The sequence below is a fragment of the Aegilops tauschii genome, chromosome 7 (assembly GCF_002575655.3).
Source record: "Aegilops tauschii subsp. strangulata cultivar AL8/78 chromosome 7, Aet v6.0, whole genome shotgun sequence".
NCBI classification, from domain to species: domain Eukaryota; kingdom Viridiplantae; phylum Streptophyta; class Magnoliopsida; order Poales; family Poaceae; genus Aegilops; species Aegilops tauschii.
This window is the reverse complement of record NC_053041.3, coordinates 533,556,680-533,572,188: the sequence shown is the minus strand read 5'-3', so window position 1 is coordinate 533,572,188 and position 15,509 is coordinate 533,556,680. Positions and strand designations below refer to the sequence as shown.

Below are 15,509 nucleotides of genomic sequence, written 5' to 3'. Positions count from 1 at the left end.
AACTATTAAAGCCCCTAGTCTCGTCTATCTCCGGAAATGGCAAACAGACAAAGTCATTTCCATCTTGCCCCAAAACCCCAGTTCCTTCCTCGCTCTTGCCACCTCCTCCCTCCTCTCTGCCACCACTGAGCGCCACGTTGATCAGAAAGAAAAAGCTAGAGTGTGGTAGTGACCACGAAACACAACACAACAAGGAGAGGAGGGGCGTCATTGCCATCAAACGTCGGCGGCTATGTCGCTAACTCCCCGAGACCCTGGGGGGCAAGTCGAGGTGTTATGTGGCGTGACAGCCGCTGCTGAGCTACAACTAGATAATAGTTGAACAAAGGGAGTACTTTTTTTTGTTGAGGCGTGTTATACAATACCTGAAAGAAGCACCCCTCGTATCAATTGACCGTGGAAAACATAGAAATACGCTTTCCAAATTGTCCTAGCAATAATCTGAGTTTACGCCTTCGCACTAGTCTCGTCACGACCACACACCTCATGGGCCCATCGACCAGATATCCATCCAAAACTTGCGATAGCGAGCAACGCCGTGCCCAAAAGCAATCCGTCCAAAAAACGCCCGGTCCCAACTGGCATCCACCTACCCGAGACGCACGCGCCTTCCTCGCATCCCCGCACCCTACCTCACCCTTAGAAAAGAAACACGCCTACCCCGCCATGTCACCTATCCGCGCCACCTCCTTTACCCCATTCTCCGCCACCCATCTCCAATCTGACGGCCCGCACCCCACATCACGCGGATCGTGGTCGCACCCCTAGTCCCAAACCGCGCGACTATAAAGCCATCCCCTCCCACACGACACAACCATCAACATTATCTAGACCCACCTATCTTCTCCTCCACCTGCAACCATCAATATTGTCTAGATCTAACCATATTCTCCTCCATCCGTCGCCGCCGCCACCACTCCTTAGACCTAACTATCTTCTCCTCCACCGGCAACCATGAACATTGTCCAGATCTAACTATCTTCTCCTCCATCCACCGCCGCCACTTCCACTCTCTAGATATGTTTGGCCTCGTAAATCCATCATCTATGTGTTTCCTCTTAGGTGAGATTGTGGTATTCTAAGGCACTGACGCACTGCACCATCCGCCCTTTCCCGACGCACCACAGTCGCTGCCCAGGCCATCCTCTTTTTACATCTTGGACGAAGACGGCGAGATCCAAAGTCAAAGGTAAGAAAAAATAATTTATTCTCTAGGAGCATAAAGGATTCTATTCATACCATCTTTTGTATTTTCTAGGGAGCATATTAGAACTAAATGCATATTTCCCAGGCTTCCATGGAAATCTCATTGTTCAAGTGCAGTAAGTGCGTTAAGATATTCAACTAGGATTATAGCAAGGCCCAGACGCGCCGCACCATTCACCCTTTTCCAGCGCACCACAACCATTGCCCCACTTGGAACGAAGAAGACGAGATCTAAAGTCAAAGGTAAGTAAAAGCAATTTATTCACTAGGAGCATAAAAGGTTTTTTATTGATACCATTTCTGTTTTTCTAGGGAGTATATTAGAACTAAATGCATATTTCTCAGGCTTTTTTTGAAATCTCATTGTTCAAATGCAGCATTAAGAACTAGGATTATCCCAAGGTGTTCTTTGGAATTTTGTGTTTATGCCGATGAAGTTCTCCGAAGTAACCAATCAAGGGAATATGTATCCAACACAACACCCATCTCACTTGGGTTTTACATTTTTTCCAGCCTATCTTTGTTTGTTTTCCAATGTCTCTCTAGTACACATCCACCCCCGTAGGATTCTCTTTCGAACCATGCTTGGTTCATCAAGGTTTGCCCCAATAATCCACCGAAGTTTCTGTTGCCTTTTCTGGTGACCGCGATTTCAGAAATAATTGCTGATCTAACTATTAAAAGCATATCATGGTAAAAAGAATGAAATGTTGTTCTCCAACAAAATTTGTTCACCCACCCATCAGTGAATGTCCTTTCCTCAACTAAAACCCGTCGTCTCGTCAATGTCCAGAAATGGCAAACAGTCAAAGTCATTTGCGGCTTTCTTCTACACAGAGGGTGTGCATTGGAGCATGCCCGAAGAATTCCCTTTTCTCCATTTTAGGTTTTGTCTGTTTTTGTGAATTGGGCAGCGTAATGTTAGATTTTGAAAGGGGTTTGAGCCGATTTGAAGGAATTGCTAAAACTATGAACTTTTTTTAATTTTAGTATCAGGAAAAAAGTCACTGCACGCCATTTGTTTCAGAGGGGTATTGTTTTTCCGAATGACGGGATTTCTGCATTCATTAAAAAGATAAGTTTCTTGATTAATTAGGAAACACCGAGCGAAAAACAGATATACAGTACTAAAGGAAACCGGGCGCAATCAGCACAGCCGCTGAGCGGTGCACACACCCCGATCCGCGCACCACCGCGCCCCTCGCGGCCGGAGCCGTCGCCCGAGCGCTGCACAGACCCCCGTCGGGCAGCACGCCTAGCACCGCACGGGATCACGAGGCCCCCGTCGGAGCCCCGAGAACCAGCGCCGCCAAAGACAGTTGAGGCCCCGCTGCCGCCCGTGCCGCCCAGACTTTGCCCAGACGGCACCCTCCAGCGGCGGCGAGGGGGAGGGGCGAGGCAGGGTAGGCCGAGGGCGGCCGGCTGGGGCGCCCCGGTGCGGCCGAGGGGGCCGTACGGGAGCGAGCGAGCTGGGATGAAGTCAGGCGTGGAGGTCGACGGCGGCTCCGACCCTGGTGACGGCGCCGCTGGACTTCGGGATGGGTGGCGAGAGGGTTCCGGATCTGCTCTTTGTTGTGGAGGAGTTGGCCGGAGGAGGGAGATCAAGCGGCGGGGGAGAGGAGGGTGTCAGAGGGGGTATGTTACTGGCTTTGTAAGATCATCGTGCAGTCTTTATGTGTTCTTCTTGAAGAGTTATACAGACAAACTGTTCTTTATTGGGAAAAAAAATACAGAACAAACTGTTTCATCCAGTAATACTGTGTTTATAAACTTCTAAGGTACAGTGTTTAGTTGGATCACAGTCTTCTCTGTTGACATGTGGTAAATTCATCACTAGCATACATCATGTGCTGTCATTAAGAGGAAGCAGATGAAATCTAATCATTGGTGAAATGTTGCACTCATGTTTTGGGAATTTGACATTTTAATTTTTGCATTACTGAAGTATCTCTCATTGCTTTCCTTCAGGTTTTTTCTGTACAATATCCTCAGACAAGTAGCCGTGGAAAAGAAAGGCATGGCAAAACCATTGATGAGGAAGGTTGCAGAGTGAGCTGCAATTACTGCGTTAAGGTGGTTTTGAGTTACAACCGCCTAGAGCACCATTTAGCAGACATCAGGGGCAATGCCAGCACAAGCTTAAGGAGTTCACTTGTGGATCGCAAGAAGAGAAAGCTTGGATGCTCAGAAAAATGAAGACACGGAAGCATGAACATGATGAGGTTCCTCACACAAGCCCAGCCCTTCCATCTGCTCAAGTCCAGCAACCACAGCTACAACCAACTGTATCCAATAACCGCTGCTTTCTTCATTTTCTACCGTATTTGAGGCAGCCCAAGGAAATCACATATAATTCTTGTCAACTGAAACCCAAGGTTGAGGCAAGTGATTACTTCGATTCTCCGTCAGCAAAATCAATAGGCAAGTTCTTCTCCAAACCTGCACCTGAGCCTACGTACGAAGCTGTTCTGCAGGAGCAACTAAGAGAAACTGAGAACCGCGCAAAGGAACTCAAGCAAGAGTGGCAAACAAGTGGCTGCACTGTAATTGTTGATAGTTGGAAGAGCAAGTGTGACAAAAGCTTCGTAAGTGTCCTGGTGCACTGCAGCAAAGGTACGCAGTTCCTCACATCCATTGACGTCTCTGAAATCACTGAGGACTTGGATGAGCTAGAGTCAATGCTTTCTCGCGTGGTTGATGATGTCGGTGCCCATAACATTGTTCAGATTGTCATGAATGACGTGTCACCCCATATGCAGATGGCACGGCAGTATGTGCTAAATAAATATGACAGTTTTTTCTTCGTGCTATGTGCTGACCATTGCATCAACCTTCTGCTTGAGAAAATAGCAGCGCTCGAGCATGTCAGTGAAGTCCTAATGAAGGCAAGGGAAATTACAAGGTTTTTATATGGCCATGCACTGCCAATGAAACTGAAAGGAAGATATGTTCAGGTGGAGATTTTGAGCAGTTCTTATCTGAGATTTGTGGCAGTGTTCATCACATTAGAGAGGTTAGTTTCTGCAAGAGTAGGTCTGGTGCAGATGTTCAGCTCGCCTAAGTGGGTTCCCTCTGGTTGGGCTTGTCTTGATTTGTTTGAGCATATCCAGAGCATAGTAAAGACAGACGATGAATTTTGGCATGCTGCTGCTGAAGTCGTGAAGGTTACAAAACCACTTGTCAGTGTGTTGTATAAACTGGAATCTGATATCTGTGCGATGGGTATCTTGTATGAAGCCATGGACAGAGCAAAAGAAGAGATATCTCTCAGTGTCGGATATGAAAGTGACTTCTATTGGTGTATGATTGACAGGATATGGGATGGTTACTTGCATAGTCCCCTCCATGCTGCTGGTCAGATGCTAAACCCAAGGTTGTTTTACACAGCTGGATTCCAGCCTGATGCTGAGATCAGCAGCGGCATCGCGGCATGCACAATCCAACTGGACAAGGCTCATTACAATGCCAGAAAAGCGTCTGCACAATTGGAAGTGTATGAAAAGAAGTTGGGCTATTTCGACACAGATCCAGCAATGCAGCAAATCATGGAATTACCACAAGGTAAGCTACACCCTAACCTATTGCAAAATGACCACTCCCTAACAAGCCACTGACGGTAGTGCCTTTATGTGTCATATGTACTTGATTTTTTCCAATCTTTAGAGTAAGCTGGAATAGTGTCTGAGGTCCTCCACAAAATCTGGTATGTGCATTTGTGCACCGTAACATACAGTGCGCCAACATATTTAGTTAGCATGTGAACATGGCACAAATATATCATGTCATAAGTGCACTTCTATTCAAAGTTCAACTCCTCTGCATTAGCCTAACTTGTCGACATGGTTGTTTAAATAAATACTCCCGCCGTTCCATATGTAAGACGTTTTTGCATTATGGGACAGAGGGAGTAGTAGAGAAGTTAAAAGGTTTACAGATGAACGTGTAGAATAATCAAGTTCTCTGCATCAGCCTAAGCTTGTCAACATAGCTGCTTAGTTAGTTGCAAGTTGCAAACTGGGGTATATGGTCTGCTTAAACTGTACAGGAGCCTTCTCTTCCTCCATTTTCACTTCAACTTTCAAACCCAAACATTTACACCCACTGAGATGATCACCATTTCATTCATCCATTCATATCATACTACATGAATTACGCACCTTCTTACCGCGCTTCACTCGACATTTGCAGTTGAATGGTGGTCGACGCACGGGGCTCGCGTGCCCGACCTGCAGACCCTGGCGAGGCGTGTCCTGAGCCAGACGTGCTTCGGCGCAACCAGGTACAACATCGACTGGAGCCTGTCGGAGAAGCTGCACGCCCAGTGGGACGAGATGACGCCGCCCGAACAGGAGAGGTTCCGGCAGAAGGAGTACGTCCACTACAACCGCGTCCTCGCCCGCGCCGCCCCTCTCCTGCACGGCTCCTCCGTGAGGCAGCACGACAGGGTGACCATGGTGCTGCAGGACTGGATCAGGCCGCAGAAACAGGCCGCTGGGTCGCCACTGACTGAGTGACGGCCTTCACTTGATGCTTTCGCCTCTCCTCCGTTCTGTTATGTGTATGTGTGTGTATGCTGCTGTAATGGTGTGCAGCAGTAATCTGTCGGATGCTCACTAGTAGCACTCCCTTGGTACTGTCGTGGTCTGTTATGCTGTTGAGACCCTGCTGAATTTCCAATTTTGTTATGTTGTTGAAACCCTGTTGAATTCCTTAAACTCCTGCTGGATTACCAAGTTTGTTATGTTGTTGAAACCCTGCTGAATTACCAAGTTATTATTAGTGTGTGTATGACATAAACGGTAGTATATTCTACTGTGAATTACTCCCTCCGTTCCTAAATATTCGCCTTTTTAGAGATTTTAAATGAACTATCACATACAGATGTATATAGACATATTTTAAAGTGTATATTTACTCATTTTGCTTCGTATGTAGTCACTTGTTAAAATCTCTAGAAAGACAAATATTTAGGAATGAAGGGAGTAATTTTATCTTCAAACAGCATGTCGTGGATTAGCCTTTTCTTCAGGGTATTGTGGCTTTGCTAGCGCTTTCATGCTTGTTTTTTCATGTTCACTGGGTACAACAATCATCATCTTCTTCTTTGTTTTTGTGTTTTTGCGAAAAGGTACAACAATCATGACGGTAAGGAGTTCTTGTAATCTCCTACTTTCTCCGTTTTAAAATAAGTGTCTCAACTTTATACTAACTTTAATACAAATTTATACTAAGTTTAAGACACTTATTTTAAAACGGAGGAAGTACTAATTAGCAAACCAATCACAATTTTCAATATGGAACACATAGCTGCACCAAACCTGTCCCCTCTCGCTTAGAACTTAGAAGCAAGCTTCCAGCAGACAGTAGCAACAAAGGGCGGCCAAGCTGTCAAAACACAAAGAAAGAGAGAGAAAAATGTATGTCGGCAAGCTGGTGTCGCTACATTCGTATTTCTGCAAGTTCGATATACTTCCTCCGTTCCTAAATGATATGAGTTATATACGAATGTATATAGATATATTTTAGAGCATAGATTCATTCATTTTATTTTATATATAGTCCATAGTGAAATATCTAAAAAGACTTATAAATATTTAGGAACGGAGGTACTAGTAGATAAATCAGTGTACATTGTATGCTCCGAATAAGAGAAAAATGGAATACGACACTTCCAGACATGCTCTGTCTGAATTCTGTAACTTAGTTTCGGATAAATTGCTCTGGAAATATGAAAAGGTCTCAGAAAACGTTGACCTTCAGCTGTTGTCATTTCAATAAACGGTCTAACTGCCTATTTTTATTTATCATTTACGAATCATAAATGTCTTTTCGCACCAGAAGGCCCAGCGTGACGGACAGCTACGAGGCTGGTTGAGGCAACCACTCTTAGGCGCGTTTGGTTGCCCGCATGCAGCCCAACCAGGCCCGCACAGGATGTGCGTGGCCTGTTTGTTGGCTGGGCTGCATGCGATTCGTGGCCCGCATAAATCTTAAAGCATGCCTCAGCCTGGCCTAGCGGAAAGTTTTTCGCGAGCCTGGCCCGGCGTGGCCACGCGTGCGAGGAGGCTGCACGCCTCGGGCAGCGCGGGAGAAGGAGGGGATGTCTCATAACTCCCCTCACTCTCTTGTCACCGCCCCGCGCGCACTGTTCCCACCGCTCCTCTCTGCCTCAACGCCCCTCCCTCTCATCTTCTCCGATGGCTCCGCCTCGCCCACCGCCGCGCCGTCCTCTGGCCCCGTCGACGAGCGCATGGCCAGGATCCAAGAGCGCTAGGTGGTCGGGCTCCAGAACTCGTGCAGGGACCTGGCGTCGGCGCTGCGAGCACCGTCCCCCATCTGCTGCCGGCCACCACGAGGGCTGGCCAATGCGGTGCCGGCCGTTCCCGCTCCGCCGCCGATTCCGGACCTCGTGGTCCTGGGCTCGGCGCCGTCCACGGAGCCGCCGCTTCTTGGGACCCTATTGGGCAGGGGGTTTTCTTGAACCCCGTCCAATGGTTTTCTCCCGACGGCGCGCCGTCCTCCTCGACCTCCGCATGAGCACGGGGCCGATGCCGCCGGCCGTCGCCAGGGCCAGCTCCTCCTCTGCTCCGCCACCTCTCTCCTTCCCGCCGGGGTTTTCACCCCGGCCTCGGTTCGCTGCGACTGCGCAAGCTCCGGTGAGTCAAAAAATCCTCAATGCTTGCTCGTAGATGTAGATTAGGGGTTTCTTTCTTAGGCACGTGCTAGTACTTAGTGGATTCGATAGGATTAGATAGGATTCGAGTAGATCCGATTCGATGCGATCCCAATCGAATCGAATCCGACCGACCTGTTCTTGTTTGCTACAGTGTGTGTTCTAGGATAATGTTCTTCTGCTAGTGCTTTCCTAGGATGTGTGTTCATGCTAGGATGTGTGTTCATGCTAGAATCCCCAATGCTAGTGTGCTTTGCTAGGATCTGTGATCATGCTAGGGTCTTGCTAGGATCTGTGTTCATGCAAATGGCATGTTCATGTTCAAGCTAGGATCATGCTCATGTTGTTGTTCATGTTGCTACATACATGTTCAAGCTAGGGTTTGTGTTGCATGCTCTAGATTGTTATACGTGCATGTAGTAGGACCATTTTAGGATGCTGCCAAATGTGCATGGGTGCACACGGGTGCTATTTTTAGATGTTTCCATGCTTAGGATAGTGCACTGATGAGTGGCAGTTGCAGAAGACCAGATGCCACTGATCAGTGGCATTTGCTCATGGGCAACTACCACTCATCAGTGCCACTTGCTCTTGGGCAAGTCCCCTGATCAGTGGCACTTGCTCTTGAGTTGAGCAAGTGCCATTGATCAGTGGCACTTGCCCAAGAGCAAATGGCATTGATAAGTGGCATTTGCCCAAGAGCAAGTGCCATTTCTAAGTGGCATTTGGCAAAGAGTTTGTGCACCGATTAGTGGCATTTGCTCTTGGGAAAATGTCTCTGATAAGTGCCATTTGCTGTAGTGCTAGTGCAACTGATCAGCGACTGATGTCGCTTGAAGCTACGTCGGTATTTCCCCAAAGAGGAAGGGATGATGCAACACAGCGGCGGTAGGTATTTCCCTCAGATATGAAACCAAGGTTATCAAACCAGTAGGAGAACCAAGCAACACAACGTAAACAGCCCCTGCACACAAATAACAACCACTCGCAACCCGACATGTTAAAGGGGTTGTCAATCCCTTTCGGGTAACGGCGCCAGAAATTGGTGCGCGGACGGGAGAAAGTTGTAATAAATTGATAGATCAAACGCCAAATAAAATAAATAATAAATAAATTGTAGCAAGGTATTTTTGTATTTTTAGTTTAATAGATCTAAAAATAAATGCAAGAAAAAATAGATCGCAAAGGCAAATAATATGAGAAGGAGACCCAGGGGCCGTAGGTTTCAATAGTGGCTTCTCTCGAGAAAAATAGCAAACGGTGGGTGAACAAATTACTGTTGGGAAATTGACAAAACTTCAAATACTCATGACGATATCCAGGCAATGATCATTACATAGGCATCACGTCCAAGACCAGTAGACCGACTCCTACCTGCATCTACTACTATTACTCCACACATTGACCGCTATCCAGCATGCATCTAGTGTATTAAGTTCATGGAGAAGCGGAGTAATGCAATAAGAACGATGACATGATGTAGACAATATCTATCTATGTAGAGATAGACCCCATCATCTTATCCTTAGTAGCAACGATACATACGTGTCGGTTCCCTTTCTGTCACTGGGATCAAGCACCGTAAGATCGAACCCACTATAAAGCATCTCTTCCCATTGCAAGATAAATAGATCAAGTTGGCCAAACAAAACCCAAATATCGGAGAAGAAATACGAGGCTATAAGTAATCATGCATAAAAGAGATCAAAGAAACTCAAATACTTTCATGGATATAAAAAGATAGATCTGATCATAAACTCAAAGTTCATCGATCACAACAAACACACCGCAAAAGAATTACATCATATGAATCTCCAAGAGACCATTGTATTGAGAATACATCGAGAGAGGGAGGAAGCCATCTAGCTACTAACTACGGACCCGAAGGTCTACAAAGAACTACTCACGCATCATCGGAGAGGCACCAATGGAGGTGGTGAACCCCATCCGAGATGGTGTCTAGATTGGATCTGGTGGTTCTGGACTCTGCGGCGGCTGGATGAATATTTCGTTGACGCTTTTAGGGTTCTGGAAATATTGGGGTATTTATAGAGCAAAGAGGCGGTCCGGGGGGCACCCGAGGTGGGCACAACCCACCAGGGCGCGCCTGGGCCTCCTGGCGCGCCCTAGTGGGTTGTGCCCTCCTTGAGGCACCCCCAAGCGCAGCTAGGGCCCATTACGTTCCTTCTCGTCCAAAAAAATCTCCGTAAAGTTTCGTTGCATTTGGACTCCGTCTGATATTGATTTCCTGCGATGTAAAAAACATGCAGAAAACAGCAACTGGCACTTGGCACTATGCCAATAGGTTAGTACCAAAAAATGATATAAAATGATTATAAAACATCCAAGATTGATAATATAGCAGCATGGAACAATCAAAAATTATAGATACGTTGGAGACGTATCAGCGGCATTTGCAGAAGAGCTAATGCCACTGATTAGTGGTTGTTCATTTTGCAAGCATCTCTAATACTTGTCACCTTACCTGACAAGATATTGAAGAGTGACTGGGACATGGCGGGTGGAGGAGCTCAGGTGGTGACCGGATTTGAGGGCGCCGAGGATCTCATCCCCACGAATAGGTGGCTCAAGAGGGTGGACCTGCCTGGCAGGGTCGCCTTCATGAGCCTGCCTCGTTCAAGGGGACGATCTCCGAGGACCGGCCATAAGGAGGGGGCCCGGGAGCCATTGCGCTTCTACCAGCAGATCAAGGACAACGAGGACCTCGCCATGCTCATCATCCCTCGCAAGTTCGTGGAGGTGATGAACGAGTGGCTGGTCATCAAGCGGCTCCCGTGCGTGGTCAGCTTGTCGACGAACAAGCGGTGCGTGTTCTGGGTGCAGGACCAGAACTTCGAGGGGCACATGGTGCTTGGTCGGGGCTAGAACTACTTCTGCCGCCTCCGCCGGATCGTCCACGGCAACCTCGTCATTGTGCGCATCTCAGGACTCGGCCTGAAGGTCCAAATCTACAACCACGACTCCTTGGTCATATGCAGGTTTTGTTGCACCAGGCACAACTGCGTTGGTGACATTGAGCATGCAATGTAGTTAACTAAGCTATTAGTGTTGAACTTGTTATTGTCTATCGCTAGAACTTATGGTACTTGTGCTGTGAACTTGTTAATATTTTGGCCAGAAGCAGCACCCTGGCGTGGAGCAGGGAAGGAGAATGCCCTTGCTGTTAATCTAAGTAGTTTGCTGTCATTTTTGTTGCTTGCTTTGTTTGATCTCATTTGGTTTCTTGCTTTGTTTGATCTCATTTCTGCTTGCTGTTGTGCTGATCATGTGGTGGTAAGGACACCACATTTGAATGGGGTGAGCAGAACACAGACGATGTTTGCAACCAAACAGCTGAAGTTTGCATCTGCTCACACCCTAAGCACAAAAACGGCAACCAAACAGCAGGGGGGTAAGTGCCCCTGAAGGAAATATGCCCTAGAGGCAATAATAAAGTTGTTATTTATATTTCATTATATCATGATAAATGTTTATTATTCATGATAGAATTGTATTAACGAGAAACTTAGTACATGTGTGAATACATAGACAAAACAGAGTGTCCCTAGTATGCCTCTACTTGACTAGCTCGTTAATCAAAGATGGTTAAGTTTCCTAACCATAGACATGTGTTGTCATTTGATGAACGAGGTCACATCATTAGAGAATGATGTGATGGACAAGACCCATCTGTTAGCTTAGCATAATGATCGTTAAGTTTTACTTCTATTGCTTTCTTCATGACTTATACATATTCCTCTGACTATGAGATTATGCAACTCCCGAATACCGGAGGAACACCTTGTGTGCTATCAAATGTCACAATGTAACTGGGTGATTATAAAGATGCTCTACAGGTGTCTCCGAAGGTGTTTGTTGAGTTGGCATAGATCGAGATTAGGATTTGTCACTCCGAGTATCAGATAGGTATCTCCGGGCCCTCTCGGTAATGCACATCACTATAAGCCTTGCAAGCAATGTGACTAATGAGTTAGTTGCGGGATGATGCATTATGGAACGAGTAAAGAGACTTGCCGGTAACAAGATTGAACTAGGTATGATGATACCGGCGATCGAATCTCGGGCAAGTAACATACCGACGACAAAGGGAATAACGTATGTTGTTATGCGGTTTGACCGATAAAGATCTTCGTAGAATATGTAGGAACCAATATGAGCATCCAGGTTCCGCTATTGGTTATTGACCGGAGATGTGTCTCGGTCATTTCTACATAGTTGTCGAACCCGTAGGGTCCGCACGCTTAACATTCGATGACGATTTGTATTATGAGTTATGTCTTTTGGTGACCGAAGTTTGTTTGGAGTCTCGGATGAGATCACCGACATGACGAGGAGTCTCGAAATGGTCGAGAGGTAAAGGTTGATATATTGGAAGGTTATATACGGACACCGGAATGGTTCCGATAAGGTTCGGGGATTTATCGGAGTATCGGGAGGCTACCGGAACCCCCCGGGAAAGTTAATGGGCCTATTGGGCCATAGTGGAGAGAGGGAGGCTGCCACAGGAGGTGGCGCCCCCCAAGCCCAATCCGAATTGGACAAGGGGTGGGGGGCGCGGGCCCCCTTTCCTTCTCCCTCTTCCCCTTTCCCCTTTCCCCCCTCCGTTGGAAGGAGGGGGGGGGGCGAATCCTACTTGGACTGGGAGTCCAAGTAGGACTCCCCCCTTGGCGCGCCCCCCCTTGGGCCGGCCACCTCCTCCTCCCCTCCTTTATATACGGGGGCGGGGCGCACCCCAAAGGCATACCATGATTTCTCTTAGCCGTGTGCGGTGGCCCCCTCCACAGTTTACTCCTCCGGTCATAGCGTCGTAGTGCTTAGGCGAAGCCCTGCGCGGATCACATCACCATCACCGTCGCCACACCGTCCTGCTGACGGAACTCTCCCTCGACCCTCTGCTGGATCAAGAGTTCAAGGGACGTCATCGAGCTGAACGTGTGCTGAACACGGAGGTGCCGTACGTTCGGTACTTGGATCAGTTGGATCGTGAAGACGTTCGACTACATCAACCGCGTTGACATAATGCTTCCGCTTTCTGTCTACGAGGGTACGTGGACACACTCTCCCCATCTCGTTGCTATGCATCTCCTAGATAGATCTTTTGTGATCGTAGGAATTTTTTTGGAATTGCATGCTACAATGTTCCCCAACAGTGGCATCCGAGCCAGGTTTATGTGTAGATGATATGCACGAGTAGAACACAAAGAGTTGTGAGCGATAATAGTCATACTGCTTACCACCAATGTATTACTTTGATTCGGCGGTATTGTTGGATGAAGCGGCCCGGACTGACATTACATGACCGCGTTCATTAGACTGGTTCTATCGACGTGCTTCACACACAGGTGGCTAGCGGGTGTCTGTTTCTCCAACTTTAGTTGAATCGAGTTTGTCTACGGCCGGTCCTTGTTGAAGGTTAAAACAGCACACTTGACGAAAAATCGTTGTGGTTTTGATGTGTAGGTAAGAACGGTTCTTGCTAGAAGCCCGTAGCAACCACGTACAACTTGCAACAACAAAGTAGAAGACGTCTAACTTGTTTTTGCAGGGCATGTTGTGATGTGATATGGTCAAGATGGGATAAGATATAAATTGTTGTATGAGATGATCATGTTTTGTAAAAGTTATCGGCAACTAGCAGGAGCCTTATGGTTGTCGCTTTATTGTACGAAATGCAATCGCCATGTAATTGCTTTACTTTATCACTAAGCGGTAGCGATAGTCGTGGAAGCAATAGTTGGCGATACGACAACGACGCTACGATGGAGATCAAGGTGTCAAGCCGGTGACGATGGAGATCATGACGGTGCTTTGGAGATGGAGATCAAAGGCACAAGATGATGATGGCAATATCATGTCACATATTTTGATTGCATGTGATGTTTATCCTTTATGCATCTTATTTTGCTTAGTACGGCAGTAGCATTATAAGATGATCTCTCACTAAATTTCAAGGTATAAGTGTTCTCCCTGAGTATGCACCGTTGCCACAGTTCGTCGTGCCGAGACACCACGTGATGATCGGGTGTGATAAGCTCTACGTTCACATACAACGGGTGCAAGCCAGTTTTGCACACGCAGAATACTCGGGTTAAACTTGACGAGCCTAGCATATGCAGATATGGCCTCGGAACACTGAGGAAAGGTCAAACGTGAAGCATATAGTAGATTTGATCAACATAGTGATGTTCACCATTGAAAACTACTGCATCTCACGTGATGATCGGACATGGTTTAGTTGATATGGATCACATGATCATTTAGGTGACTAGAGGGATGTCTATCTAAGTGGGGGTTCTTAAGTAATATGATTAATTGAACTTTAATTTATCATGAACTTAGTACCCTGATAGTTTTTGCATATCTAAGTTGTTGTAGATTAATGGCCCGTGCTACCGTTCCCTTGAATTTTAATGCGTTCCTAGAGAAAGCTAAGTTGAAAGATGATGGTAGCAACTACACGGACTGGGTCCGTAACTTGAGGATTATCGTCATTGCTGCACAGAAGAATTACGTCCTGGAAGCACCGCTAGGTGCAAGACCCGCTGCAGGAGCAACTCCAGACATTATGAACGTCTGGCAGAGCAAAGTTGATTACTAGTCGATAGTTCAGTGTGCCATGCTTTACGGCTTAGAATCAAGACTTCAACAACGTTTTGAACGTCATGGAGCGTATGAGATGTTCCAGGAGTTGAAGTTAATATTTCAAGCAAATGCCCGAGTTGAGAGATATGAAGTCTCCAACAAGTTCTATAGCTGCAAGATGGAGGAGAATAGTTCTGTCAGTGAACACATACTCAGAATGTCTGGGTACCATAACCACTTGACTCAGCTGGGTGTTAATCTTCCTGATGATAGTGTCATTGACAGAGTTCTTCAATCACTGCCACCAAGCTATAAAGGCTTCGTGATGAACTATAATATGCAAGGGATGGAAAAGACAATTCCCGAGCTCTTCGCGATGCTAAAGGCTGCGGAGGTAGAAATCAAGAAGGAGCATCAAGTGTTGATGGTTAATAAGACCACTAGTTTCAAGAAGAAAAAAAGGCAAAGGGAAGAAGGGGAACTTCAAGAAGAACAACAGGCAAGTTGCTGCTCAAGGGAAGAAGCCCAAGTCTGGACCTAAGCCTGAGACTCAGTGCTTCTACTGCAAAGGGACTGGTCACTGGAAGCGGAACTGCCCCAAGTATTTGGCGGATAAGAACACTACAAAAAAGACACATCCGTGACATTTTGGGCCGAACGAAAAAAAAATCTGTCATACATATGACACTTCTATGACGATAATTGTGACAAAACCCGGTTACGGTGGGAGGTCGGGGCTGAGCGATGTGCGTTTCTCTTGTACACGTACGCGCGTGTGTGCGAGGCGTTGGCTCTAACTGAACCCGAGCGAGGCATTGGGCTCTAACTGAACCCGAGCGATTGCACTGCAGGCTACACGTTACTGAACCCGAGCGATCGATCGATGGCTGTTAACTGAACCCGATCGAGCGATTCCTTCGCTACTGCTGCTAACTGGAGCCGATCGATGCTGCCTCTGGGAAGAACAGTGAGCGCTGCGGGGGGGGGGGGGTGGATGAACAATGAGCGGGAGGGGTGCCCGTGGTGT

The 15,509-nt window shown here is 47.0% G+C and overlaps 1 protein-coding gene across 4 annotated transcripts; it reads left to right on the top strand.

Annotated features, from left to right (window-relative positions):
* Positions 1-821: 821 nt before the first annotated feature.
* On the top strand, positions 822-5,958 carry LOC109759358 (uncharacterized). 4 transcript variants are annotated; one of them, XM_040394545.3, is made up of 4 exons: positions 822-1,189; positions 1,292-1,449; positions 3,175-4,767; positions 5,395-5,958. In XM_040394545.3, exons 3-4 carry the CDS (start codon positions 3,387-3,389, stop codon positions 5,718-5,720), a joined length of 1,707 nt encoding a protein of 568 aa, XP_040250479.1. In that variant the 5' UTR covers positions 822-1,189; positions 1,292-1,449; positions 3,175-3,386; the 3' UTR covers positions 5,721-5,958. The 4 variants fall into 4 exon arrangements, with proteins under 4 accessions (XP_040250479.1, XP_045086810.1, XP_073361124.1 ...); XM_045230875.2 differs by having other exon boundaries at positions 1,259-1,449; XM_073505023.1 differs by lacking the exon at positions 1,292-1,449.
* Positions 5,959-15,509: the final 9,551 nt, after the last annotated feature.

Bases quoted from the DNA above. Each gene is read 5' to 3' on its own strand.
- LOC109759358 (XM_073505023.1), top strand. From the start codon at position 3,387: ATGCTCAGAAAAATGAAGACACGGAAGCATGAACATGATGAGGTTCCT. The intron at 4,768-5,394 runs GTAAGCTACACC...CGACATTTGCAG, and splicing joins AATCATGGAATTACCACAAG to TTGAATGGTGGTCGACGCAC.